The 25,251-nt window shown below is 43.7% G+C and overlaps 1 protein-coding gene across 1 annotated transcript in view; it reads right to left on the minus strand.

Annotated features, from left to right (window-relative positions):
• The window catches only part of GLRA3 (glycine receptor alpha 3), a 130,073-nt gene that overhangs the window by 48,779 nt on the left and 56,043 nt on the right, over window positions 1-25,251 (minus strand). Inside the window, exons 4-5 of the mRNA XM_070756610.1 lie at window positions 5,718-5,941; window positions 3,822-3,904 (exon numbers count right to left, since the gene is read on the minus strand). Of these exons, the coding sequence (XP_070612711.1) occupies window positions 3,822-3,904; window positions 5,718-5,941 (307 nt within the window). The remainder of the gene's footprint in view (window positions 1-3,821; window positions 3,905-5,717; window positions 5,942-25,251) is intronic.

A 25,251-nucleotide genomic window follows, 5' to 3' on the forward strand; every position in this document is an offset into this window, starting at 1 on the left:
GCCATGTCTCCCTGGCCCTGTGGCAAATCCAGGCCGGGGTTGACTCACCGGCCGCGCATTTTCATCAAACAATGAAATAATATTGACCTGGAAATGTTTTGGCTGATTTTCTATTCCAAATTGACCTTGACCCACATTTATTTATTTTATTTATTTATTTATTACTTAGATTTGTATGCCGCCCCTCTCCGAAGACTCGGGGCGGCTCACAACATGTAAAAACAAATCATAAGCAATCAGACAAATTTAAAATATTTAAATATTTTAAAAAAACCCATATGCTAACAGTCACACACACAGACATACCATGCATAAATTAAACGTGCCCAGGGGGAGATGTTTCAGTTCCCCCATGCCTGACGGCAAAGGTGGGTTTTAAGGAGTTTACGGAAGGCAGGAAGAGTAGGGGCAGTTCTAATCTCTGGGGGGAGTTGGTTCCAGAGGGCCGGGGCCGCCACAGAGAAGGCTCTTCCCCTGGGGCCCGCCAACCGACATTGTTTAGTTGACGGGACCCGGAGAAGGCCCACTCTGTGGGACCTAATCGGTCGCTGGGATTCGTGCGGCAGGAGGCGGTCTCGGAGATATTCTGGTCCGATGCCATGAAGGGCTTTAAAGGTCATAACCAACACTTTGAATTGTGACCGGAAATTGATCGGCAACCAATGCAGACTGCGGAGTGATGGTGAAACATGGGCATACCTAGGTAGGCCCATGACTGCTCTCGCAGCTGCATTTTGCACGATCTGAAGTTTCCGAACACTTTTCAAAGGTAGCCCCATGTAGAGAGCATTACAGTAGTCGAACCTCGAGGTGATGAGGGCATGAGTGACTGTGAGCAATGAGTCCCGGTCCAGATAGGGCCGCAACTGGTGCACCAGGCGAACCTGGGCAAACGCCCCCCTCGCCACAGCTGAAAGATGTTGTTCTAATGTGAGCTGTGGATCGAGGAGGACGCCCAAGTTGCGGACCCTCTCTGAGGGGGTCAATAATTCCCCCCCCAGGGTGATGGATGGACAGATGGGATTGTCCTTGGGAGGCAGAACCCACAGCCACTCCGTCTTATCCGGGTTGAGCTTGAGTCTGTTGACACCCATCCAGGCCCCAACAGCCTCCAGGCACCGGCACATCACTTCCACCGCTTCGTTGACTGGGCATGGGGTGGAGATGTAAAGCTGGGTATCATCCGCATATTGATGATACCTCACCCCATGTCCTTGGATGATCTCGCCCAGCGGTTTCATGTAGATGTTGAATAGTAGGGGGGAGAGGACCGACCCCTGAGGCACCCCACAAGGGAGAAACCTAGGAGTCGACCTCTGGCCCCCCACTAACACCGACTGCGACCGGCCAGAGAGGTAGGAGGAGAACCACTGAAGGACAGTGCCTCCCACTCCCAGCCCCTCCAGCCGGTGCAGAAGGATACCATGGTCGATGGTATCGAAAGCCGCTGAGAGGTCAAGGAGCACCAGGACAGAGGATAAACCCCTGTCCCGGGCCTGCCAGAGATCATCCATCAACGCGACCAAAGCGGTTTCCGTGCTGTAACCGGCCCTGAAACCCGACTGCTGGGGACCTAGATAATCGGCTTCTTCCAAGGACCGCTGGAGCTGGAGTGCCACCACCTTCTCGACAACCTTCCCCATAAAGGGAAGGTTGGAGACTGGACGATAGTTGTTAAGTACGGCTGGGTCCAGGGAGGGCTTCTTGAGGAGGGGGCGCACAAGCGCTTCTTTATAGAGTGATGGAAAAACTCCCCTCCCCAAGGAAGCGTTGGTAATCTCCTGGGCCCAGCTCCGTGTCACCTCCCTGCTGGCCGAAACCAACCAGGAGGGACACGGATCCAGTAAACAGGTGGCGGAACTCACAGCTCCGATGGCCTTGTCCACTTCATCAGGTGTCACCAGATCAAACTCTTCCCAGACAGGTGGACAAGTACGTGCCCCAGTCACCTCGACTGACTCGTTGTCAGTCGACTCTGTTTTACAATTGGAGTCGAGGTCGGCTCGGATCCGAGCGACTTTATCAGCGAAAAACGTGTTAAAGTCCTCGGCACTACTCTGTAAGGGCTCCCCAACTCCCCCCTGGTTAAGAAGGGAGCGGGTCACCCTAAACAGAGCGGCCGGGCGGGATTCCGCTGATGCAATCAAGGCGGCATGGTACGCGCATCTTGCCGCCTTGAGCGCCACTTTGTAAGTCTTAATAAAAGCTCTTACAAGTGTTCGGTCGGATTCAGACCTACTCTTCCTCCATCGCTTCTCTAGACGTCTCTTCTGGCGTTTCAACTCCCGGAGCTCCTCGTTGAACCATGGAGCTCTACGGGGTCTAGCACCTCGGAGAGGTCGCAAAGGCGCAATCCGGTCAAGAGCCTCCGCTGCGGCCTTGTTCCAGGCTTCCGCAAGAGACTCTGCCGAACTGTGGACAAGTGCCTCTGGTATAACCCCAAGCGCCGTCTGAAAGCCCTCAGGGTCCATCAGGCGTCTGGGGCGGAACATCTTAATTGGTTCCGCCTCCCTGCGGGGAAGGATTGGAGCCAGGAAGTCAAGCCGTAGTAGGAAATGGTCTGACCATGACAAAGGCAGCGCATCTAAGCCCCTTAGTCTCAGACCATTACTCAGTTGCTCAGAGAGGAATACCATGTCAGGTGCGTGCCCTCCCTCGTGAGTCGGACCCTGAACTAGTCAGGTCCATGGCTGTCATGGTGGCCATGAACTCCTGTGCCAACCCAGAGGTTTCGCCGAGTGACGGCAGATTGAAGTCCCCCAGGACAATAAGTCCGGGGAACTCCACCGCCAACCCGGCTACCTCCTCGAGTAGCACAGGCAGGGCTTTTGACACGCAGCTGGGAGGCAGGTACGTGAGAAACAAGCCCACCTGAACCCCTAAGTCCAACTTCACAAGGAGGGACTCGCAACCCGCAATCTCCGGAGCAACGAGCCCACGCAGGCCAAGGCTCTCCCTGGCTACAATAGCCACTCCTCCCCCCCTTCCCTGGGGTCGAGGTTGATGCCATATCTGAAACCCAGCTGGGCAGATTTCCGAGAGAGGAACTCCTCCCTCCGGGCCCAGCCAGGTTTCAGTTACACATGCCAGGTCGGCCTCCTCATCCAGGATTAAATCCCGGATGAGGAGAGCTTTATTTACCACCGACCTGGCATTGAGCAGCAGCAACCTGAGCCCAGGGCCAGAGTTACACTCATCACCAGTGCCCTGATTATGTAGCACAGTTAGCTTCCAGAACTGCTATTGGGTGCTATAAGTTATATCAGCTGCATGAAAACATTTTGAGACAAACCTTTTTTTCCCAAAATTCTAAATAGGGTGCAGGTGCAAACTGGTGTCAGTGCTAACAAATTCTTGAGAGATATAGCCCAATTTGTTGCCTTAGGCCCAGCCATTAACCAAGGTTAGTTTGGAAACAGGAATGCTTAATATTCTAGTATGAGTATGGATTTTGATGGCTAATTTCTGGCTGAAAATACAGATTTCCCAACAAACTTGCCATATTTCCCTCAAACTGAAAATTGCTGGCCTTAAACTAATGAGTTCCCCATGATTAATGGGGATATTCTGTATCAGGAAATAGTCTGCTCTGCCAAGATTATGTAATCTTTAATTTTTTAAAAAATATGACTCACTTAATATACTAGGAGTTCAATTTACCAAATTTCTTACTTCACTGGCTTGGAATCCTAGGAGGTGTAGGGGTATAATTTGAACATGGAAAAATAAGTTTCCTATACATGAAAGTCCATATTATCACAAATAATAGTAGATAATGTATCAGTTGGCTTTTTTCTACGAATAGATTAATTCATACTTACAGCTTTCCAGTTGCATTATACAGGTCTGGACATCCATTGGGAAATTTTTGAGATCCATTGGACAGGAAAGTATTAAAGTCAGCCTGAAAGAATGTAAAGCAAATGAAACAAAAAGAATATTTTCTTCAGATACATTTCATTACATTCATCCTCAATGAGGAGGAAAGTTGAAAATTTAGCATGTGTATAATTAATACAAAATAATAAATTATAATTCATTTAAATGATTAAATATTATAATCTTTGTATTAGACACCAAATGCTTAGAATTGATTTTCAAATTGTAATTTTATCAACCTTTCTTGGAAACAAACCTCATAAAATGAGATAAATCTATTTATGAATAAACATCTTCAAAGTTTGTATTTTTACAGATGCAATTTTGCTATATGCAATTTGTGCTATAATATGGTACATTATAATCTAATCTTATGTATCTTTGTTAGTGATTTATAAAATTATTATTAAAACAACATACTCAGTCATAAAAGCCTATTTCTGCTACAAATAATACTAACCCTTCATTTCAAATAAAAGTATCTTTGTTGTGTTCCAATGTAGACTTAAAAATCTAGGAGAATCAATTTTGACAGATAATACATGTTATAAAGTATAACATAGTACAAAGAACAAATGACTAGAAAGCCTAATCCAGATACATTTTGAAAAAAGTAAATATCTTTGAAGAAGCATAGGAGTATTTTTATTCAGAATCAATGTAATCTACAAGATGTATTCTGCAGTATCTTGTATGATAATAAACTATAACTTAAACCTCATATAAACAGTGAAGTTATGCAACATTTAAGGAAAAGTCAGAAATTTTAAATATTGGATGTAGTTATACCACAGACTTTTGTTAGCAACAAATATAGATGGCTTACAGCAGGAGCATGCCAATTGGCTTTGTGGGTAAACTGAAAGAAGGAATTCTAAGTATTGGGGAAAATATGAGGTTAAAAAGCCTCCGGCCATCCTGAACAGCGAACATTCACCCGCCCTCATCTATCTTGCAGTGTGCCTAAAAGGGGTCACCTCTTGGGCTGAATAGAAATTTTTTGCGGCCTCTCCACATTTGGTTGTGGGCGTTTTTTCTCCTATTCCATACTGGATGTGGGGAATGGACTGGTTAGGGGGGTGCAGAGCAATGTAGTCACAATTTGGTTGATTTGGCTTTCCCTTTAGTCACTGGGTTTGTCAGGGTAGGGCGGAAATGAGCAATGGTATCAACTGCATGTTCTCCTTTTGGGCATCTTTTGAAAGATGATGGGCTGCCTCTCGCACAGAATTATAGGCCCACACGACCTGGGTGATTGGAGAGGTTGTGCCTTGGGACTCATCTAATCCAATTTCCGGAAAGGGATTGGGTGGTGAGATCCTCCCACACACTTTAAGTGCGTGGCTACAAACCAGGTGAAGGTGGCTACCTTCACCTTGTTCAGCAAGGAGTTACACCCATAGTTGCCAAAGAAGGTTTACACAATATTTCCACCTCGTTTGTTTGATTGGTCTATGTAGGTTCTTTGGTTTATTAGTTAACAACAGTTAAAGTTGTTTTAATTTTAATAAAGTGACCCTTACTAATCCCCATTCCACATCCGACGCAACAAGAGTATAGAAGTTATGACATATGTCTAACCCTTAGCAAAGTCCTGCTTTTTGGTTTCAAAATTAAAATTTCTAATATTTTTTGGAATAAGTTATTGTTTTTATATAACTTATGACATTTGAACAATCTTCAATAATTGCACAAATTATTTTATAACTTGAAGATCAATTTGTATACTTATATACATCAATGTGAAAAATGTATAAAAGCAATCATTATGTTTAAATGGAGCTTAGATTACCTTGAAATTGTGCTATAACCTCATATTTTTGCACTCAACAATTTACCTGATAGAATAAAGTACGTTTCCATTTTTAAAAATTCGAAGCAATTTATTGTCAGTTGTTACTTCATGAAAGTTGGCACCCTTTTCATTGGCAAAAAATAAATCAGGTTTCCAGATTGAATCCAGCATGGATGGATCTAAATCTAAAGAGTCATCTGGATATTCACTATAAGCAAGCCGTGGATCATTCCAGTTCTGACGGAGAAAAATATTCACTCGATAATCCTAAGGAAAAAAACAAAAAATGAAAACAAGACTGTTACTGTTTTACTGTTACATTTAATTGAACAATACATACAGTATTTAATTCACTTTTCCAATTAATAAAAACAAATTATTTAGCTTGTTACATATTTTAAAAATATACTTTTAAAACACTAGGCATATTATTGTATGAAACCTAATCAGTACATGAGCACATTCTGATTTTTATTTTCTACAGGAATTTGTATAAAAGCAGAATACTAAAATTTGTGTTTTGCATAAACACAAAGCAGAATACAGTGGTACCTCATCTTACGAATGCCTCTTCATACAAACTTTTCAAGATACGAACCAGGCGTTCAAGATTTTTTTGCCTCTTCTCACGAACCATTTTCGTCTTACGAACCCTCGCTTCTCTCTTGGCTGCTGCTGCTGCTGCTGCTGCGAACAGCAGCAAAAAGAAGCGCTTTTAAGTTTGCAGGCTCTGGTGTTTGCAAGGGAGCTGGAGCCAAGCTTTGCCGGACGGGGTCTCCACTCCTGTATCCCTTCTGCTACCATCATGGCAAAGCATGAAGGTGTCAGAGGGGAGAGAGAACGGCATGTCCGAGGTGCTCTCCGCAGCTGCCCCATCTCGCTGCCACTTTACCCTCTTGCCCGTTGCTTCCTCCACCCAGGAACCACTGCTGCTAGGAGGGGTTCCCCTCGCTGCCCATGTCCCCACTCCATTAGCCTCCCCTAGATGTTCCACTGAAGGCTTCGCCTCCCAAAGGTACCAGCCGACCGCTTCGGGGGTGCCTTTGGGAGTGCTTTTGGTTTGAGCCAGGGAGAGGTGGCACCTGCCCCACCCCTCCCACAACTGCTTCGCTTGGAGCGCCCTTCACCAACAATTCATGGATTATGTTTTTTAACTGCCATCCTATCTGTCTGACATGAAACTGGTTAAAATTGTATATCAAAAGTCCACTTACACAAATCAAATCCTTAACTTTTCCAGCAACCACAATACAGCACACAAAAGAAGCTGTGTCCAGACTCTCTTCAAGAATGCCAAAAAACACTGGAGTACCAAATCCCTAAGAGAAGCAGAAGAGAAATACTTATTCAATGTTTTTCTCTGAAATGGCTATTCCAGAAATTTCATACTGTGATGCATAACAACCAAACCCAGAAGGCCACACAGAAAAGTGCAGCATGGAAACAAATCCTGCTATATATCAAAGAAATATCAAAAGTGGTTGCCAGGCTACTGCAACCCCTAAGAATAACAACCCACAAGTTTACATTCATACTCAGAAGGAAACACTTAGAAAAATAAAAGACAAGACACAGAAAAAGACGGCACCAAGTTCTACATTGGGCAGACAACAGCTGGAAACCAGAATCCATGAACACCAGCTGGCTGTCAAATGGCACAATCTGAAGTTCCTGATTATCAGTCACATCAACAAAAAAACATCAACTTCAGGAATACAAGTTTATCAAAGCCTGGTATCCTAACAATAGGCTCATCAACAAACACATTGAATTAGAACCAGCATATGAACCAATAAGGAAGTAACCATCCAAACCACCAACTGATGACAGAACTGACAACTGTCTCACCAGTTGATAACTCTCTCACAACAACAAGTCCGAAGTCATAAGACCAGAATCAGCCTTGTGATTCTATCAGTCTTGTGACCTGTGATTTAATCAGTTTTGTGACTCTATCAGTCTTGTGAGTCAACCAGTCACAAGGCCATCAGACCACCCAGAAACTATATGAATGAACAGGACACTTCTCCTCATAACCCTGCTGAAAATGTTATGTTTGGTACATTTTGTTTTATTACAAAATGTCTGGAAGCCAAATATGAAGCTTGGAGGACAACCCTCTGCCTAAATTTACAACCTAAGCTACAAATATTCTCCACAATTTCTAAAAAAAATGTATCTAATGTTGCTGTTTGGTAATTCCTGCTGGAAATGGCAGAACTATAATCATATTTTTCAACCATTAGATGAGAATTGGTTGCTGAATTGTGGGTGTGTATTCTAGTTTTATAAAGCGATACTAATACTTCATGTCATCTTGATTCTTGCCTCTGTTTATACAATGAAGAATTATATTAGCTGTTTTGGCTGTTGCTGCACACTGCTGGCTCATATTCAAATGATCATCCACTTGACAGTGATGGTGAACCTTTTTCCTCAGGTGCTGAAAGACTATCACACATGCACGAGTGCTCACACCCATAATTTAATGTCTGGGGAGGAAGAAAATATTTTTCTCCACACCCCAGGCCCTCTGGAGGCCAGAAACAGCCTGTTTCCCAACTTCTGGTGGGCCCAATAGGTTCGTGTTTCACCCGCCCAGGATCCAAAGACTTCACTGGAGCTGGGAGAAGGTAAAAACGCCCTCCCACATCCACCCAGAGGCTCCCTGGAAGCCAAAACTACCCTCCCAGAGCCTCTGTGCAAGGCAAAAATCAACTGGCCAGCACACACATGCACATTGGAGCTAAGCTAGGGCAACAGCTCGCGTGCCAGCAGATCACTGCACTATGACTTCAAGTTTGTTCAAGTTTGTCTAGATTTTTTGGATAGTGAGCTTGTCTTCAGGGTGTTCACTATTCCTGCCAATTAATGTTATCTGCAAATTCGATGACTCCGCCTTCTGTTCCTACATTATAGTAAATCATTTATGAAGATACTGAAAACTACTGGGTCTAAGATGGAGCCTTGTGGTATCCAACTGTTTATTTCTTGCCATGTGGATGTATTCATTAAGGACTATTCGCTAGGTAATATTTGTTAGCCAGCTACAAATCCATCTGATGGTGATGTTGCTAATTCAACATTTTTCTAGTTTACCAGGAAGTATGTTGTGGGCTACTTGGGGTGGAGGAAAGGTGTGTACAAGACACACCTTTTCCCCATCCCAAAAGAGGGTGGAAATGTCAATGTGTCTTATACAACAAATATAGCCATTTTTGTTGTCCCGAAGCCCTGCCCCGTACCTGCAGAGAGCTCCTGGGTGCTGCTAGATTGCAAAAATGCCCGTTTTGCAAAAAGCAGGGCACTTTTTGCCTGTTTTTTCACAAAAATGGCGTGGGCAATGGGTCTTGGGATCCAGCAGAGAGCTCCTGGGGACTGGAGGAAGGCAAAAATGCCTCAATTTTTGTGAAAGAAATTGGCAAAAAGAGCCCATTTTTCATAAAAATTGGTGCATTTTTGCCATTCCCCCAGCAGCCAGGAGCTCCTTGTAGGCTTCCCAGACTCTTTGCCCACCAACATTTAATGAAAAAATGGGCCAGTTTTTGGAAAAATGGGGCTGTTTTTGCCTTCTAATTACCCCATCTAGCATAACTGGACAAGGAATTTTGGGAGTTGAAGTTCACTAGTGTTAAAGCTGGCAAGTTTGAAGACCTCTGGGTTACAGATTAGAGGTGCAAGGATCTTCAAACCTGACAAGTTCAAGACTTGTAGACTTCAACTCCCATTCCTGAGCTAGCATGATTGGGGGAGGAATTCTGGGAGTTGAAGTCCACAAATCTTAAATCTGTCAAGTTTGAACTTTGTAAAATGTGTACAGGCTTGCAAAAGGTATTCTTCTACACGGGTATCTTATTAAATAATGTATTACTACATCATTTGGTTCAGAATACTTTTCCCCTTGTTTTGCACCTCTAAAATCTAGGTGCGCCTTATACTCCGGTGCGTCTTATATTCCAAATATACAGTATACTTTATCCATAGCATTTCACTGGTTTACTAATTTAGTCAATTTATCAAAGGATGAAATAATGATGGTGAAGCACAAGAATAACTTATTTGATTCCAGATAATATAAAAATCTGTTACTATTTCTTTTTTCTTTTAAATAATTTTTTTATTTAAAATGAAACAGACATATAAAAACACACAAACATAAAAGAAAAATACACATATCTGGGATGATTTACATCCCGATTTTTGTCAGAAGGACATACGGAGAAGGACAAATTGCAAACATTTTAGTGTATGTTCACTGTAGATACTGTACGTTTTTATGTAAGAGAAAATAAAGAAGAAAAGAAACATTTTAGAGAAGAACTTGAAAGGAAATAGAAAAAAAGACTTCAAAAAAGCAAGAAAATCTAGTTTCCAATTTTGAAAAAAGAGATGAACATATTAATTATTAATCTTTTAAACCTTGCATTCTATTTCACTTATTTGATTGTTTCTTTGTTTAAACCAGTTGTAATATTTATCCCAAATTCTATAATAATCTGTTTCTTCTTTCTCATCTAATTTTTGTTTAGCATATCCATTTCAGCACATTCCAAATATTTTTTAATAATCATTTCTTCTTTTGGAATGTCCTTGCTTTTCCATAGTTAAGTGTATGTTATTCTAAACGCTGTTAAAATATGCGTAACCAAGTATTTATCTTCTTTTTTATATGATTTATTAAAGATCCCTAATAAAAAGAATTCTGTTTTTTCTCTATTTTTTCTTTTAAAAATCTATTACTATTTGAATGGTTTTATTGTTTGATAAAAATGAGGAATATGTCTTAAAGTCATTGCTAATGTAGCAGCTATATTTTAGATATATTTCATTAAAAATATATATTATAAGACTTTAAAAAATGAAAGGTCCTTTCTATTCCAGATCTCAATTTCTTTCCCTATATTAAAATTAGTCACCTGATAACTTCTGACAGCCTCTCCAACCATAGAAACTGCTTAGTGAGTCATGAAGGCAGAATTAAAATCCTTCTGGCAATGTTGGCACTTTCTGAAATAAAGTCTCTGATGATGTTCATTGACAGCTGAACATTTAAGAGTTTAGATATGACCTCCCCTGCTGTTCTTTGAGATAAAATATATGTCCAGTGATCTATTCAAGATTATATATGCACCTTTAAGCTATTCAGCATTACAGGACAGAAAACAATAGCCCATTTTTTAGATTCAATTTTATCATAAAATTGTCTCAGTGCTCACTTGAATCTCCCTGAAGAATATTTTTATTTCCATAAATTCCTAGTGAGCATGGCAAAAGCTAGCATGAGAGGATTGAAGGTATTTCATAATAATTATATTAATTTGACCAACGTCACATTTTTTTTAAAAAAAGCTCTTGCTTTATTTCATTTTCAGAGCGAAATTGATTCCTTTGCATTAAGCAATAAGCTTCATTGCTGACTCTTAAATGAACTTTCTGGACTGTTTGTCTGGACGGTATGATTGTTTTTTATAAGGGTTTTTTAATATTGGATTTGTATCTCATGTATTATTTGTTGTGAGCCGCTCCGAGTCCTCAGAGAGGGATGGCATACTAATAAATTATTATTATTACTATTATTAATTTTCTATTCTGCTCTGTTATTTTTGCTTCCCACTTTTGTCTTGCAATTATCACAAATTTCATTCTGTCTTTGATTTTTCTTTCAAGCAATTATGTTAGCTTCCTAAGAACAACTACCAACAATCTGTGGATTTTAAATTTTATTACTAATGTCCAGAATTGAGTGAATGAATACTGATCTCAATTTAAAACAAGAATAAGTAACTTTCTTTATTTTTTTAGAAAAATAACTAGCAAACATAATTCAATAGAATAGGCCACTGTGATTAAACATGTAACAAATTTATTACCACACAAAACATGGTTATTTGAAAATAAGAGGAGTTGAGTGCACTTCCCAGTAACTGCATGGCTGTGTTCAGACAGATTTCTGGGAAAATTGTCTGAACTGCATTTTTCTAGGAAATGTTTTAAAATATGTTATATCCTGCTTATGCTTTTGGCGTTCCTACAAAAGTGACTATGTGGCAGATGAAATTAGGGACACTTTGTATATGGATGATTCTTTGTACATATCATGCATCAGACTTTAGTACTTTGCTTTATTTATTTAAAACATTTTTATTCTACTTATCTGAAACTTGCGGATTTATATAGAAAAAATAATAATAACAGGCATTTAAATAATGCTACATATGTAAATTGTTCAGGTAGAACTCCAAAGGAAAAGTGCTGCTTCATTTTCATCTTGAGCCTAATAAAATAGGGAAAATGTTCAATATATACAATGGTCCTTTACATTACATTTACTTTTGTAAACTTTGCTGATGTCTACCCTCCAACAGGAGAAATTGAAAATGATAATGATAATGATAATAATTTATTAGATTTGTATGCCACCCCTCTCTGAGGACTCGGGACCATAGTTCCCTCTAAGCTGAGCAGTGAGCAATCGCTCACTTAAAAATCATCATCAACTCAGAGTTTTCCAAACCTGCCCAGAAACCGAGAGGGAAAGAGTGAGAGGGAAGGAGAGAGAGAGGAAGAGAGGAAGAGAGAGAAACAGATAGAAAAAAGAGAGGAAGGAAAAGAGAAAGAAAAAGAATGGGAGTAAGGAAGAGAGAAAGAAAATCAAAATCTAGTTTGAAACTAGCTCAACTATTTAAGTGGCATTTTGATATTGATAGAGTTGCCCTATTATGAGCTCACTGTTATAGACACACAGTACAGTATTTTATTTTGAAATTCTGTGAGACAAAACAGGGTGGGTTTTTTATTTGTTTGTTTGTTTGTTTGTTTATTATTTCTGTGCCGCCCAGTCCCGAAGGGACTGCCGCTCAGACACTATACTTTTCCACTCCCCCCCCCAAAAAAAAAATTAGAGGAAACACTGCTCGGGGCGGCTCGCAACAACATAGACAGTGTACAAATCCAATTTTAAAATACAATTTAAAACCCTTATAATAAAATAAAATAATCACACAACCAATTAAACCATACACCAGCCTTGACAATCAGGATGTGTGTTAGTTTCCCCATGCCTGGTGGCAAAGATTAGTTTTTAATAATTTATGAAAGGCTAGAAGGGTGGGGCAGTCCTAATCTCTGGGGGGAGTTGGTTCCAGAGGGCCGGGGCCACCAAAGAGAAGGCTCTCCCCCTGAGTCCTGCCAGACGACATTGTTTAGTCGATGGGATCCAGAGAAGGCCAACTCTGTGGGACCTAATCAGCCACTGGGATTCGTGCGGCAAAATGCAGTCTCGGAGGTATTCTGGTCCAATGCCATGTAGGGCTTTGTAGATCATAACAAACATTTTGAATTGTGACCGGAAGTTGTTTGGCAGCCAGTGCAGGCCGCGGAGTGTTGTTGAGACATGGGCATATCTGGGAAGGCCCACGATTGCTCTCGCGGCTGCATTCTGCACGATCTGAAGTTTTTGAACACTTTTCAAGGATAGCCCCATGTAGAGAGCATTGCAGTAGTCAAATCTTGAGGTGATGAGGGCATGAGTGACTGTGAGCAGTGACTCCCGGTTCAAATGGGGCCGCAACTAGTGCACTAGGCAAACTTGGGCAAACGCCCTCCTCGGCACAGCCGAAAGATGGTGCTCTAATATTAGCTGTGGATCAAGGAGGACACCCAAGTTACAGACCCTCTCTGAGGGGCTCAATAATTCCCCCCCCAGGGTGATTGACGGACATATGGTATTGTCCTTGGAAGGCAAAACTGACAGCCACTCCGTCTTCTCAGGGTTGAGTTTGAGCCTGTTGACACCCATCCAGGCCCCAACAGCCTCCAGGCACTGGCACATCACTTCCACTGCTTCACTGACTGGACATGGGGTGGAGATGTACAGCTGGCTATCATCAGCATACTGATGATACCTCACCCCATGCCCTTGGATGATCTTACCCAGCGGTTTAAATAGCAGGGAGGGGGCTGGCCCCTGAGGCACCCCACAAGGGAGTAACCTAGAGGTCGACCTCTGACCCCCCATTAACACCGACTGCGACTGACCAGAGAGGTAGGAGGAGAACCACTGTAAAACAGTGCCTCCCACTCCCAACCCCTCCAGCCGGTGCAGAATTATACCATGGTCGATGGTATTGAAAGCCATTGAGAGGTCAAGAAGCACCAGGACAGAGGACAAGCCCCTGTCCCGGACCTACCAGAGATCATCCATCACCGTGCTGGATGGTTGGAGGGAAGGTTGGAGACTGGGCGATAGTTGTTGAGAATGGCTGGGTCCAGGGAAGGCTTCTTGAGAAGGGGACGCACAAGTGCCTCCTTGTAGGGATCCGGGAAGGACCCCCTCCCCAAAGAAGCATTGACAATCTCCTGGACCCAGCTCTGTGTCACCTCTCCGCTGGCCGAAACCAGCCAAGAGGGACACGGATCCAGCAAACCGGGGGCAGAACTCACAGCTCCAATGGCCTTGTCCACTTCACCAGGTGTCACCAGGTCAGACCCCGCCCAGACAGATGGGCCCCAATCACCTCAACTGACTCGTTGTCAGTTGACACTGCTGTCCAGTTGGAGTCGAGGTCCGTCCAAATTTGAGTGAATTTATCAGTGAAAAACAAGTTAAACTCCTCGGCATTACCCTCCAAGGGCTCCCCAACTCCCCCCTGATTAAGAAGGGAGTGGGTTACCCTGAACAGGGCAGGTGGGCGGGATTCCACTGATGCAATCAAGGCACCATGATACGCACATCTTGCCGCCTTGAGCACCACTTTGTAAGTCTTAATATGAGCTCTTACAAGTGTTCGGTCAGATTCAGATTTACTTTTCCTCCACCGCTTCTCTAGACATCTCTTCTGGCGTTTCAACACCTGGAGTTCCTTGGTAAACCAAGGAGCCCTCCAGGGTCTAGTGCCAGAGAAAGGTCGCAATGGCCACAGCAAGAGACTGAGCTGAACTGTAGACAAGTGAATCCGGTAAAACCCCAAGTGATTAGATTAGATTAGATTAGATTAGATTAGATTAGATTAGATTAGATTAGATTAGATTAGATTAGATTAGATTAGATTAGATTAGATTAGATTAGATTAGATTAGATTAGATTAGATTAGATTAGATTAGATTAGATTAGATTAGATTAGATTAGATTAGATTAGATTAGATTAGATTAGATTAGATTAGATTAGATTAGATTAGATTAGATTAGATTAGATTAATTGGATTTATATGCCGCCCCCCTCTGGAAACTCGGGGCGGCTCACAACAATAATAAAAACAGTACATAGTAACAAATCCAATTCCCACCGATCTAATTACAATTTTAAATTAAAAAATTCATAAAACAATCCCAATATATATAAATCAATCACATATATAAATCAATCACACAATCAATCAATCAGATGGCAAAACAACATGGGCAAGGGGGAGATGTTTTAGTTCCCCCATGATTGACGACAGAGGTGGGTTTTAAGGAGTTTACAAAAGGCAGGGAGGGTGGGGGCAATCCTAATCTCAGGGGGGAGCTGGATCCAGAGGGTTGGAGCCCCCACAGAGAAGGCTCTTCCCCTGGGTCCCGCCAGACGACATTGTTTAGTCGACGGGACCCGAAGAAGGCCGACTCTGTGGGACCTAACCGGTCGCTGGGATTCGTGCGGCAGGAGGCAGTCCCGAAGATATTCTGGTCCGGTGCCATGAAGGGCTTTATAGGTCATAACCAACACTTTGAATTGTGACCGGAAACTGATCGGCAACCAATGCAGACTGCGGAGTGTTGGAGTAATATGGGCATACTTAGAGAAGCCCATAATTGCTCTCGCAGTCGCATACTGCACGATCTGAAGTTTCCGAACACTTTTCAAAGGTAGCCCCATGTAGAGAGCATTACAGTAGTCGAGCCTCGAGGTGATGAGGGCATGAGTGACTGTGAGCAATGACTCCCGGTCCAAATAGGGCCGCAACTGGCGCACCAGGCGAACCTGGGCAAACGCCCCCCTCGCCACAGCTGAAAGGTGTTTCTCTAATGTGAGCTGTGGATCAAGGAGGATGCCCAAGTTGCGGACCCTCTCTGAGGGGGTCAATAATCCCCCCCCAGGGTAATGGACGGACAGATAGAATTGTCCTTGGGAGGCAAAACCCACAGCCACTCCATCTTGTCTGGGTTGAGTTTGAGTTTGTTGACACCCATCCAGGCCCCAACAGCCTCCAGGCACCGGCACATCACTTCCACTGCTTCGTTGACTGGACATGGGGTGGAGATGTACAACTGGGTATCATCAGCGTATTGATGATACCTCACCCCATGCCCTTGGATGATCTCACCCAGCGGTTTCATGTAGATATTAAATAGCAGGGGGGAGAGGACCGACCCCTGAGGCACCCCACAAGGGAGAGACCTCGAGGTCGACCTCTGACCCCCCACTAACACCGACTGCGACCGACCGGAGAGGTAGGAGGAGAACCACTGAAGAACAGTGCCTCCCACTCCCAACCCCTCCAGCCGGCGCAGAAGGATACCATGGTCAATGGTATCAAAAGCCGCTGAGAGGTCAAGGAGCACCAGGACAGAGGACAAGCCTCTGTCCCGGGCCCGCCAGAGATCATCCATCAACGCAACCAAAGCAATTTCCGTGCTGTAGCCGGGCCTGAATCCAGACTGTTGAGGACCTCTGGGTCCATCAGACACCTGGGGCGGAACCACCTAGTTGGTCCACCTCCCTGTGGGGGAGGATTGGAGCCTTGAAGTTGTGCCGCAGCAGGAAATGGTCTGACCATGACAAAGGCAACACATCTAAGCCCCTAAGTCTCAGACCATCACTCAGCTGCTCTGAGAGAAATATCATGTCGGGTGCATGCTCCCCCCTCGTGAGTCAGAACCTCAACTACTTGGGTCAGGTCCATGGCTGTAATGGTGGCCATTAACTCCTGTGACAGTCCAGCAGATTCGTCGAGTGACGGCAGATTTATGTCCCCCAGGACAATGAGTCTGGGGAACTCTACCGCCAGCCAGGCTACCTCCTCGAGCAACACCGGATGTGTTGACACGCAGCTGGGAGGCAGCTATGTGAGCAACAGACCCACCTCAACCCCTAGGTCCAACTTCACAAGGAGGGACTCACAGCCCGCAATCTCAGGAGTGATGAGTCTGCATAGGCTAATAGTCTCCTTGGCTATAAAAGCCACTCCTCCCCCCCTTCCCTGGGGTCGTGGCTGGTGCCATACCTGAAACTCAGCTGGGCATATTTCAAAGAGAGGAACTCCTCTCTGAAAGGAGAGGACCAAATCCCGGATAAGGAGAGCCTAGTTCACAACCGACCTGGCATTAAGCAACAGCAGCCTGAGACCAGGGCCCGGATTACACCCATCACCAGAGCCCTGGGTTGAATCCAATGGGCTGGAACATGGAATTACTTTCAAATAGCGTTCCCTCATTCCCCTGGAATGGCTTGCCCCATGTCTCCCACCATATCTGCCTCTCCCCTGGGATGTTCTGGCCCTCTTCTACCCCAGAGATAAGTTCTCCCATTCCTCCTGCCTCTACATCACCAGGCAAGCTAACCCTATCATTCATTCCATTCATTTCATACATACCTTCCATTGGATTACTAAAATTACCCCCCAATAAATTAGTTTAAAAGTATATAAAAATTAAAATAATTTTAAAAATGTTAACCGGTCAATTATGAATCAAACTAAGACAATCATATAATTAAGATCAGTTAGTATAAAAAATCAGTTCTTAAATCAATAGTTCAAAATTCATCAGTTAATCAGTCAATCCAGCTCAGGATGATAATAGTGTCTTCTATAAATCCTTCTTTAAGTCTGTTGTGTCATAGGATCTTCCACTAGGGCCTTTCAATGCAGCTGAGTTTTTGCCCTTTGAGGCTGCCTGCTTTCCTTCTCCACCTTGGGGGTACTACCCCCCCCCCCCACTGCTCCTCCATGTTGGTGTCATCAGAGGCTGATTGGAACATACTAGCCTCCACCCCAGGCACTGGAAATAGAGCCTTGCGTGAAGCTGCCATTTCTATGGGTAACTTCGCTATCTCCCCCTTCTTTCTTTCTGATTGGTGGTTGGATCAATCTCCTGGAATACTGCCAATCAGCTGTCTGTAGCCACCAATTGTGGCTATTAACGCTATCCTACCAACTCCCTTCTCCCTCCCTGGGTGCAGCATTTGGTGTATAGGACGCACCCAGTTTTTGACCCTCTTTTTGTGGGTAAAAAGGTGCATCTTCGGAGAGGGGCGGCATACAAATCTAAGTAATAAATAAATAAATCTTATACTCTGAAAAATACCGTAGTTATGCACAAAGAAGTCAGTGTTGACTCCCAGCAACAGACAGATAGCCAGTCTCCTGGATCCCTAAGTCTTCTAACATTGTACAATTTATCTTGTTGCTGCTGGTCTTCTCCTTCTTTCCTCCACTTTTCCCAAAACTATAGATTTGTCATAGTATCTAGCTTTTCACATACAATGTCTAAAATATTATAATTTATTTTTTTTTAATTTTTTTATTGATTTTCAAATAAAAAGACAAACTTTACAAACAAACAAAAAAGAACCCCAAACCAAACATATAACATAAAAAGGAGCTACAATTGCTCCGCTCAAAATAGAAGTCTTCATAATACAAACAGGAAAAACTATTGTTACTTAGATCGATTCAGAGGAATAAGAAATATCTATTACAAAATATTATAATTTAAATATTGTCATTTACACCTTGACTGAGAATTCTGAATTGATTCATTTCTTTTCTTGGTTTTTCATCATAGGTAAGGTATCCATTGAAATATTTATAAGTATTCTTCTATTGTGATTACCAATCAATTAAATTTTCTTTTTCCCTCTATACAATAAAGCACAGCTGCTGTAATGTTCCACACTAGAATTATTGCAGCATACTTACTATTCCTGTTCTAATTTTTCCTTGTTATACAGTATTATACAGTATATGGTTTGAAATAGGTAGTTGTGCTTTTCTCAGTATCCACACACATCATCAAATTGGCAATTTTATTTATTTCCAAAGAATCTCCTGAATTCAATATTTTTTCAGATTTAGTTTTAAAAGAAGAAACTTACATTCATAAGATGTACATACTAAGGTATACAGTTTCTAAGTGTACTCAGGCTGCTTTCACCTTCACAGCTGGCCAATAGTTTGGGGGTGGATAAGGGAGGGAGAGATTGAAAAGTTCATTTCAGATGATAACAAGAAACTGTTCCATAGGAACCAAGGACATTCCAGGAGATGTCTACCAGGGCTGGAGAGATTTTCCCATAGCAAAACCTGGACACCTAATTGGACAATGTGATCTGCACTAACGGTGTGTGTGTGCGTATGTACTCAATAAAGTTTTTTTACAAAGAAATTGAATTGTTTCAACAGTGCTTGCTTGCCTGGGTTCATTGGGCAGAACCTTGACGTAAAACCAGCTCTCTTAATTTCCTAAACTAACATAGGGGTCTAGGCAGTGATGGGCTACTAGCCGGAACACCTAATCTGGCTCACCTCCACAACTCTGGAAGTCCCGTGAGTTTCAGCAGAGTTATGTTGCTGCATCCGTGCAGATAGAGAAATCGTGAATGGAGAATGCACGTGCGCCCATACTCCGGCAAGGTTTTTTGTGTCTGCACATGTGTGGAAGTAGAAACCCTCACTGGAACACGGGCGGATCTGCATCTCCATCTACGATTTCGCTACAGCAGCATAACTCTGCTCCAGAGCCCGATTAGGCGTTTCTGGCTAGTAGCCCACCCCTAGGTCTAGGGCCTCTGCAGCCTGTCTTGCTATCTCTGGAAAAACTGTGAAGACCAAGTAGAAAATGGCCTGGGTGAAACATAAAGGAAAGCCAAGCCCGGGATGGGGATGGTGAGGGAGACTCCAATTGCATCTTAAGTGGACATCAGTGCTGAGATGGAGGAGGAAGTTGAGCCACCAGCAGCATGGGAAAAGGCAAAAGTGGCTTGGGGTCTCTGCCAGGCAAGAGAGGAGCTGTGGTAGGCTATGGCATGGAGGCAGCCAGAGCTGACTTCGCTCTGATATCTCACAGGATGTCATTCATCCATGGTCCGAAATGTAGAGGCCCATGCGCAGAAGTAAAAATCAGCAAAAAATTCCTTCCCTCCCAAAAATTAAAAAAAAAAGCCCAAAAAGATGGCAGCATCCACAGACCAGCACCAATAGTACCTGCTCTGTGACATTACCATTGGTTTACTACCGGTTCTATGGAACCAGTGTGTGAACCAGGAAGAACCCACCTCTGATATACATCCTTTTTAAAAAAAAAAAACATAATTAGAGTTAAAAACTTAACCCAAACAGGAAGGTTCAAATGCATCAAATAGATGAATTTGGATTTCATCCAGTGCATTCAAAGATGGATTTCAAAATATTCTGAATCTATGACAAAAAGTCATGCAAGTTAAATGAGAATCTATGCAATGTCCTGTTGACACTCTTTATATAAAGCATTTGAAAGATCATATAATATAAAGGACAGTGTTACCATTACAATGTTTTCTTTGACAACTAGTTCCCAGTAAAATCATCTGACTTGAATCTCTTACTTTCATCAGTAAGTATGCATCTTATCAATTAAAATGATAACCAATTAACTAAAAGAGCATTACATTATTACATATACTGTATGTGACCTATAATGCATATAAGTGGCCTAGTTTAATTTTATTTATTTATTCAATTTCTAAGATTGCCAAGCTCAACCAGGTGACTCTGAGTGGTTAAAATTTTATTTTGTCTTATTATGAAAAAAGTTAAAAATATTGAAAGTCATGTTATAAAATGGCTGCTTTGATCCTGACTATATTTGGCAAAAAAAACCACCAACCCCACACACATTTTAGCTGCAAAGATGCATAATTTAAAAGGAAACCATTAGATACCGGCAATCTCTGAAATCAAGACTACAATTTAATACTAATAATGAAAACTGTGCACTAGATGTAATAAGGAAGTATAACTGCTTGTTTTCAGGGCCCTGGATATTAAAATGTGCAGTAAGTATCCAAAACTGCAGTTTTTATTCTTGATTAAAATCAGAGATGAGAGAGACTTCCGGGTGATGCTCGACCATGCTGGTTGGGCGAAGACATCGCTCCATCTTCGCTTCACCTTTTCCTTGCTACAGTGTGCGTATTTGCGCTCCGTCGGAGCCCAGAGGGCCCGACACAGAACAGGGGGTCTCCCAGATCCCTCGGGGCAGATTGCTACTGCCCCGGAGGGTAGGGAAAGCCCCGCGGCTGTACCATGGAGAACCGTGTCCAAGCAGCTGCCGGGACCGGCCAGAGCGGTCGATCCACGAAGGGAGTCAAAAGAATTTTAAAGAAGTCTGCAAAGAGACAGATCAGCAGGAAAAAAAAGACAACAAAGTACCCTTTTTTTAAAAAAACAAACAATATTTTTATTAAATTTTTATTACAACAAACAAACAAAAAAAAATCTTAAAGAAAAGGTGCCCAACACCAATAAACCCCACCACCATTTAGGGGGTTAAATTATTTACAATAAATTTCAATTTCTTCCTTGGCTCCGGTTTACATTTCTTTACATACAAAAAGTGATTGGAATTTATTTTTCACATTGTCGTCATAAATTCTACTTAAGATATAATTTTCACCTTATTCCATCGTGCCATCAGCTTCTCCACTTTATTTTCATCAAAGTTATTTAATCTTATTTCCATAATTTCGAAATGGATGTGGTCCACCATATACCAGTACCAATTCTGGATTGTCCATTTATTACTATCCTTCCACTCTAGTACCATTACTGCTTGAGCGCTTTCCAAAGCTGATGTTTTGATTTCTTTAAATTCTCGTAATTCCCCATGTTTAACTAGTGTTGCTAATTAAACATCCAATTAATTGTGATTATCCAATTAATGTTTAGCATATTGTTAATTTCATTCTGTACTTCCTTCCAAAACTTTTGAACTTCAACACATTCCCAGAGCATATGCATAAAAACTCCTTTTATTTGGCAACCATGCCAGCAATTTCCTTTTCCTTTCCTCTGGAAGTGTGCTAGTTTTACTGGCGCAAAGTACCATTTATGTAAAATGTTCTTTTTTATCTCTCTAATTCTTGTGTTCTTTATCTTATACCAGGGGTCCCCAAACTTTTTACACAGGGGGCCAGTTCACTGTCCCTCAGACTGTTGGAGGGCCGGACTATTAAAAAAACGCGTGAACAAATCCCTATGCACACTGCACATACATTATTTAAAGTAAAAAACAAAATGGGAACAAATACAATATTTAATATTTATTCTTCCTTTCTCTCTCTCTCCCTTTCTCTCTGTCCTTCTGTCTTTCTAGTTCTCTCTCTTTCTCTCTGTCCTCTCTCTCTCTCTCTTTCTTTCTCTCTCTTCTCTCTTTCTCTCACTCACTCTTTATATCTCTCCCTCTTTCTCTCTCCCTCTCTCTCTCTCCCTTTCTCTCTCTCTCCCTTTCTATCTCTCCTCTTCCTTTCTCTCTCCCTCTCTATCTTTCCCTCTTTCTCTCCCCCCTCTTTCTTTCTCTCTCTCTTCTCTTTCTCTCACTCTTTCTCTCTACCTTTCTTTCTCTTTCTCTCTCTCCCTTTCTCTGTCCCTCTTTCTTTCTCTCTGTCCCTCTCTTTCTTTTTCTCTGTCCCTCTCTTTCTTTTTCTCTGTCCCTCTCTTTCTTTCTCTCTGTCCCTCTCTATCTTTCTCTCTGTCCCTCTCTCTCTCTGTCCCTCTCTTTCTTACTCTCTGTCCCTCTTTCTTTCTCTCTGTCCCTCTCTTTCTTTCTCTCTGTCCCTCTCTTTCTTTCTCTCTGTCCCTCTCTTTCTTTCTCTCTGTCCCTCTTTCTTTCCCTCTGTCCCTCTCTTTCTTACTCTCTGTCCCTCTCTTTCTTACTCTCTGTCCCTCTTTCTTTCTCTCTGTCCCTCTCTTTCTTTCTCTCTGTCCCTCTCTTTCTTTCTCTCTGTCCCTCTCTTTCTTTCTCTCTCTTATCTCTGTGTGGGGGGGAGGCGGCTGCTTGAAAACCCCTGACCTCCATCGCCTCCCCCCCACGGCACAAGGCGAGCACACCTCGCCGCTGACACAGGCGGCGGGGACTGCCCTGTCCCCGTCCCCCTTGCGCAAAACTACGCAGCCCCAGATCGCTCGCTTCTCCAGCCAGCAAAGCCGATTGCCCGGCTTTGCTGGCTGATGCAGGAAAGGAAAGCCTCACATTTAAAAAGCACGCCACTTTCTGGGACTACGGCGCCGTGGTGGCCTTCAAGCGCGGCCCTTCGCGGCGCCCCCCACCCGTTCCTGCAGGAAGAGATCGGGCACTTTACCGGGAGGTGGAGGCGGCGTGGGGCCGGACGCTGGGTGCCGGGGAGGGCGAAGGCGTGGACGCGCCTCTCAGCTGCAGAGCGGAACGGGGATGGAGATCCGCGGCGGAGTCCGGCGCTGGGGCCATGCGGGACCGCTCATCCAGGCGCGCGTGGACCGGCAAGCCTGGATGAACGGTCCCGCATGGCCCCAGGCTCCCAACGCCGGACTCCGCCGCGGATCTCCATCCCCGTTCCGCTCTGCAGCTGAGAGGCGCGTCCACTCCTTCGCCCTCCCCGGCACCCAGCGTCCGGCCCCACGCCGCCTCCACCTCCCGGTAAAGTGCCCGATCTCTTCCTGCAGGAACGGGTGGGGGGCGCCGCGAAGGGCCGCGCTTGAAGGCCACCACGGCGCCGTAGTCCCAGAAAGTGGCGTGCTTTTTAAATGTGAGGCTTTCCTTTCCTGCATCAGCCAGCAAAGCCGGGCAATCGGCTTTGCTGGCTGGAGAAGCGAGCGATCTGGGGCTGCGTAGTTTTGCGCAGGGGGGACAGGGGGACAGGGCAGTCCCCGCCGCCTGTGTCAGCGGCGAGGTGTGCTCGCCTTGTGCCGTGGGGGGGAGGCGATGGAGGTCAGGGGTTTTCAAGCAGCCGCCTCCCCCCCACACACAAACTTAGCCATGGTGCACTTAGCTGTGACTTTCAGTGGACAGTTTTTCACTCACCGCGGAGGAGGAGGGGAGGAGGAGGTGGAGAGGCAAGGGGGCGGGGAGGAAAGCGGCCCTGCAATTGGCCAATTTCTTTCTCGCCTTTAGGGAGAGGAACTGTTGCTGCTCTGCCATAGGGCAGCAACAGTTTCTCTCCCTAAAGGCGACAAAGGAAGGGGCCAATTGCAGGCCCGCTTTCCTCCCCGCCCCCTTGCCTCTCCACCTTCTCCTCGCTGAGCAGCCGACCGCGGTGAGTTGACAGGAGATTCGGGAGCTTATTTTATCGACCAGTAAAATCTCGTGAGCTTGCCACGGGCCGGTTAAAAGACCTCGTTGGGCCGCATCCGGCCCGCGGGCCATAGTTTGGGGACCGCTGTCTTATACAGTGGTATCTCAAGATACGAACCCCTCGTCTTACGAACAACTCATGATACGAACCCGGGGTTCAGAAAAATTTTGCCTCTTCTTACGAACTTTTTTCGAGTTACAAACTGCTGGGAAGCCGCGCGGCTGTTTTAAAAGGTGACAGCCGGGCGGCGGGGCTTCCCAGAAGCCTCGCGAACGACGGTTCGTAACTCGAAAAAAGTTCGTAAGAAGAGGCAAAATTTTGCTGAACCCCGGGTTCGGTTCGGGAGGTTGCTGGGAAGCCCCCCAGGCCGGCTGCGACCTTTTAAAACACCCGCGCCGCTTTACAGCTGTCTCCCGAAGCCGAATGCGGAAGTTCGGCTTTAGCGTTCGGCTTCAGGAGACAGCTGCGAAGCGGCGCGGGTGTTTTAAAAGGTCGCAGCCGGCCTGGGGGGCTTGCCAGCACCCCCGAACCCTGGACACCTTTTAAAACAGCCGCGCAGCTTCCCAGCAGTCGCCAAAAGCCGTCTTTTTGCGGGGGGGGGGGTTTGGTTGCACAGATTAATTGACTTTACATTGTTTCCTATGGGAAACAATGTTTCGTCTTACAAACCTTTCGTCTTACGAACCTCCTCCTTGCACCAATTAAGTTCGTATCATGAGGTATTACTGTATATATTTTCTACTACTTCTTCCATCTTGTTTTCATTAATCTGTAATTAATTTTGCCACTATCTTGTTATGCCTTTAATCACTTCCTCTTCCACTTGTAGTAACATGCTATAAATCTTACTAGCCTGTCCTTTTGAATCATTAATCTTTTCTTTCAATATTTTCTCTAGCCAGTTTTCTTCTCTCAAAAATGCTTCTGTAATCTCACTTTTATTCAAATATTTGCATATTGCATTAATCTGCAACCATTTTTGTTGGCCCAACCACCATTCGAAGCGAGTTATATTAACTCTTCCATCTGTCTCATATAATTGTTCTATTCTCATTATGCCTTTATCATTTAATTACTTTATAACTCTACCTCGATTAACATCATTATTTATATTCAAAACATGCAACGTTGATAATTTTGAATTCCTATTTACTAATTTCCCTTGCCATTTTGACCAAATATCTAGAGCTGCTTTCAAAGGATCAGCTAATCTATTGATTTCTATTTTACTCCATTTTTTAAATAAAATCTCTTTATTTTTAATATTGTTAATCTCCCTTTCAAGTTTCACCC

Source organism: Erythrolamprus reginae, chromosome 7 (assembly GCF_031021105.1).
Source record: "Erythrolamprus reginae isolate rEryReg1 chromosome 7, rEryReg1.hap1, whole genome shotgun sequence".
Classification (NCBI taxonomy): domain Eukaryota; kingdom Metazoa; phylum Chordata; class Lepidosauria; order Squamata; family Dipsadidae; genus Erythrolamprus; species Erythrolamprus reginae.